We start from the raw sequence: 3,854 nt of genomic DNA on the forward strand, positions 1-3,854 counted from the left end.
CGCGCCCCTCGCCCCGCCCGCCCCGCTGCCGTGCCCCCTGCGCCTCCGGCCACGCATGCGGATGCTGAGGGTGCTCATTAATCACCCAGCACCACCAGGCCACGCGCGCGCCATCACCCCAGGTTACAAACTCTGGCGGTCCCTCGCGGCACCTCTTCACTTTCCCATGACCCCAGCACCACCAGGCCACGCGCGCGCCATCACCCCAGGTTACAAACTCTGGCGGTCCCTCGCGGCACCTCTTCACTTTCCCATGACTAATATAATTTGGCATTTAATGTAAAATTAACGTCCCCCTCCCCATGCAGCATGTCACCTGCTCCGCTTTGGTGCAGTAACGGCTTCAATCACCCGCAGGGGACGCATGGCATTTTGTTTCAGTCACAGAGCATAAGCTGGAAACACAGATATCGTTGTGTTCATGCTTCCCTTTAGAAAACTGTAATTTCAGTGTGAGTAGGGGCACAAGACGATGATACCAGGATTGTCATTTATTTAGTAAGGTACGTAAGGTTTGGTACCGTTCCCAAAATTCTTTCTGCCATTAAAAACTATGGTCCAGCTACTTCTAACAAGTGCCTGGGGATGTCACATCAACCGTGGGTCCTGCAGAAGCCGGGAGCCAACCCATGGGTGGGGAGCAGTTGGAAGAAAATCCAGGTTTTGTGGAATTTGTGTCACCTATCTAGTTTCAACCCATCAGAAAAATTTGTAAATTGTGATCGCAGCACCCTGCAGGCACGCTCCACATTGCATCACGAGCCACGGGGCAGAGGAGACGATGTCACCTCAGAATATTGGGACAACTGGCAGCACGAGGACTATGCCCCATCCCTCTGGTCCCAAGGAGCAGATTTGGATGCCTTCTACGGCACCCAGAGGACCCACCGGGTCACCAACCCGTCCTCTGGAATCCCAGAAATGTAGATTACAATATCGCAAGCGTGGGTACGGGAGTGGTGCACCCCAGTGGAGGTACCGGCTGCCCGTGCACTGCTCAGTGGGAGAAGAGAGGGCGAGAGCCCTCTGCGGGTCCCGCGGGCTATGGCTCTCTTCCGTAAGAACCATGGTGCTGCTGGACTCAAATGGTTCCTCTGCACTACACCATAAAGTAGCAACTGTCAAGAAATCATTGATGTAAACCACATATTTATGATGTTTGGTGGGACTCGGACTGGGCTTACTGGTTTGCAAAATGGCACAATATGACAATAATAAATAACAGCTGATATCTACGCGGAACGCCCTAGCCAAAGATCATGGGAACATGGAATTGTTGAGGTTGGCAAAGCCCTTGAAGCTCCCCCAGCCCAACCGTTCCCCTACCCCTGCCATCCCACCCCCAAACCCTGGCCCTCAGCACCGCCCCTGCCCGGCTGTCAAATCTCCCTAGGGGTGGGGACTCGATCCCACAGATGTCAGCCACCGAGCATAACCCGATTATTTCATCCAGCGTAAGAATGCACACAGGTAAAGGAGGCAAAACGTCCTCTGGTCAACTGTTCAGGGCCAAAAGTGACACCAGAGCTTTAGTTGCCCAACCTGTAGTTACCTGAACGGGAACGTGGTCAGGAAACCCAGGCCACAAGGCACAAGCTATGCTCACCGATACAACCCAAAACCAACACTAATCCTGCAAGACCATAGGAGTCATCCACTGCCAACAAAATAACTGGGAGAGCAAGAGGATCTGGGCCTAAAAAGAAAGGATGTTTCTCACGGATGCTGCGTTTCCCCTTTGATCCATCCGAGCACCATCCCAGCTGGATCCTCGGCAGGCGTGAGATGCGGCGAGGCCGAGCCCAAGGAGCACGGGCGAAGACCGCCCTGCTCACAGCGGCAAGTGGCCACGCACGCCCACGGGACCAGACAGAGAAACCGTCAGATGCCTCCTGCCAGAGCCGGTCCCCGGGCAAGCCGGGGCTCCGCAGCACCCTGCCCCTTCCACGCGCGTCCCAGGGGGCTGGCTCGCGCCACGGCCGCCTCCCCGCCTTTTCCCTAAGTGCCCGATTAACCAGGAAAAGCTCCAGCGGAAGCAGGAACCCATCACCGCTCCTTAACACCCAGGGCAGCGCGTTTTCCCCGCGTACCCGACCGCTAACGCCTGCCTGGCGGGGACGCAGCCCCGACGAACGGCGCCTCGCCCGCCCGCGTTGGCTTACCACGGAGAGCCCGGCACTGGCGTGGATGCCACGGGCTTGTTGCCGTTAGACGTGCTGTCATCCTCGCCGACTAGTTTGAAAGAGTGATCCTTGGGGGGGAGAGAGAGATCAGTCACCAACGGAAGCCGGCGCAGAAGGCTGTTACTGTTGTACAAATCACTGCCTTTAACTCGGATAACTTTAATGCCCGTACCGCCATTACCGCACCCGCAGCTTTATGAACAACCAGCCACCATGGGAATAGCCCAGATCAACGGGAAATAATAAAAATGCCGCCCTGCTTATGGCAATAGCGATGAAAAACCAGCCCATGTGCTTCCGTCCGGGCCAAGCGCTCGCTCGGGGCAGCCGGAATAACTCCGTGCATCGCCGCCTCATCCGAAACGAAGGGCAGGGAGTGCCGCCCGCCCTAACGAGGGGCATGGCAGGCAGGAGCGTGCTGCCACTGCGGAGCCGTACGGTGCGGCTGACGGGCACAGTTTTACCAGCCAAAGAGCTGCTATTACTGTAGTCGCTTACGGACACGAAGTGGGGAGGTGTGGGGGGAAGGCAGCGATCTGGCTCAGTGCGGCGTCAAAGCACAAGCAGCACGTAGTTCATTAAAAAATAATAAAGCATACGTCCCGAGGAATTCACCCTGGAAATATTTTACAACTTAAAAGTGCGAAGGAATGTGCCCGAGTACCAAGGCAGCTGGAAACGCGGGGAAGACCCTGGTGGGCAGGGCAGGTTTGCTTGCACGGAGCCTAAAGAGTGCGATAGGAACGGGCCAAAGGAAAATAAACCCAACAGCAGCTCAGGCCACAGGTCCTGCTCCTGCAGGACAGAGCTGCTGCTGCAAAAGGCCCGTGTGCATGGCGCCGAAATCATGTAATCATGGAATCGTTGAGGTTGGCAAAGCCCTTTAAGCTGCCCCAGCCCAACCGTTCCCCTACCCCTGCCATCCCACCCCCAAACCCTGGCCCACCGCCTCTGCCTGGCTGTTAAATCCCCCCAGGGCTGGGGACTCGTCCCCTTCCCTGGGCAGCCCCTTCCCGTGCCTGACAGCCCTTTTGAATGCGGGGGAACAGACCAGGCCTGCTCCAAGGCTTCGAGCATCTTCCACGCTGCCGCTTTCTGAGCTCAGGATGCTCTTCCGCACCCCCACACTCAAAGGTTCCCCTCCTTCAGCTTTAGCCGCTTGCTGAAGTCTGCACGAGCTGTGCAGAAAGCAAATATTTCCATTTATCTCATGGAAGCAGGGAGTGTGATTCAGGGGCCCTTCCTTCATAATCCAGGCTTTTTTATAAAGAGCTCACGAAGTCACACACATGCAGGCCTGCCCATCCGCCAGCTGCGCACGCTATCTGCCACCCGCTTACATTCACCCGCCAGTTTTATTTAAGGACTTCCTGGTTTTGAGGCCTGACCTCGAAAAGGTCTTTTAGTGCTTTGGTTTGTTTTTTTTTTTTTAACGGTTGGACTCGATGGTCTGAAAGGTCTTTTCCAACCTAGACGATTCTATGATTCTATGACTTTGCAATCGCCTGTAAAGGAAGACTGCAGAAGTGCGTGGCACAGTGAAATTCGTAACACCCAGAAGGTGGAGGCCATGAAAAAATTCCTCCTGGCGCCTGGGGTCGATGTTGCGACCAGCAGCGGGATGGCCAGCGAGGGGATCCTGCTCCGAGCAGGGGCAGCCCCAGCTCCGCA

At 56.1% G+C, this 3,854-nt stretch overlaps 1 protein-coding gene across 1 annotated transcript in view; it reads right to left on the minus strand.

Annotated features, from left to right (window-relative positions):
• TCERG1L (transcription elongation regulator 1 like) overlaps window positions 1-3,854 on the minus strand; it is a 95,181-nt gene that overhangs the window by 24,855 nt on the left and 66,472 nt on the right. The window contains exon 7 of the mRNA XM_009637356.1: window positions 2,163-2,251. Coding sequence (XP_009635651.1) covers window positions 2,163-2,251 — 89 coding nt within the window. The remainder of the gene's footprint in view (window positions 1-2,162; window positions 2,252-3,854) is intronic.

Source organism: Egretta garzetta, unplaced genomic scaffold (genome assembly GCF_000687185.1).
Source record: "Egretta garzetta isolate BGI_Z169 unplaced genomic scaffold, ASM68718v1 scaffold164, whole genome shotgun sequence".
In the NCBI taxonomy this organism is placed as follows: domain Eukaryota; kingdom Metazoa; phylum Chordata; class Aves; order Pelecaniformes; family Ardeidae; genus Egretta; species Egretta garzetta.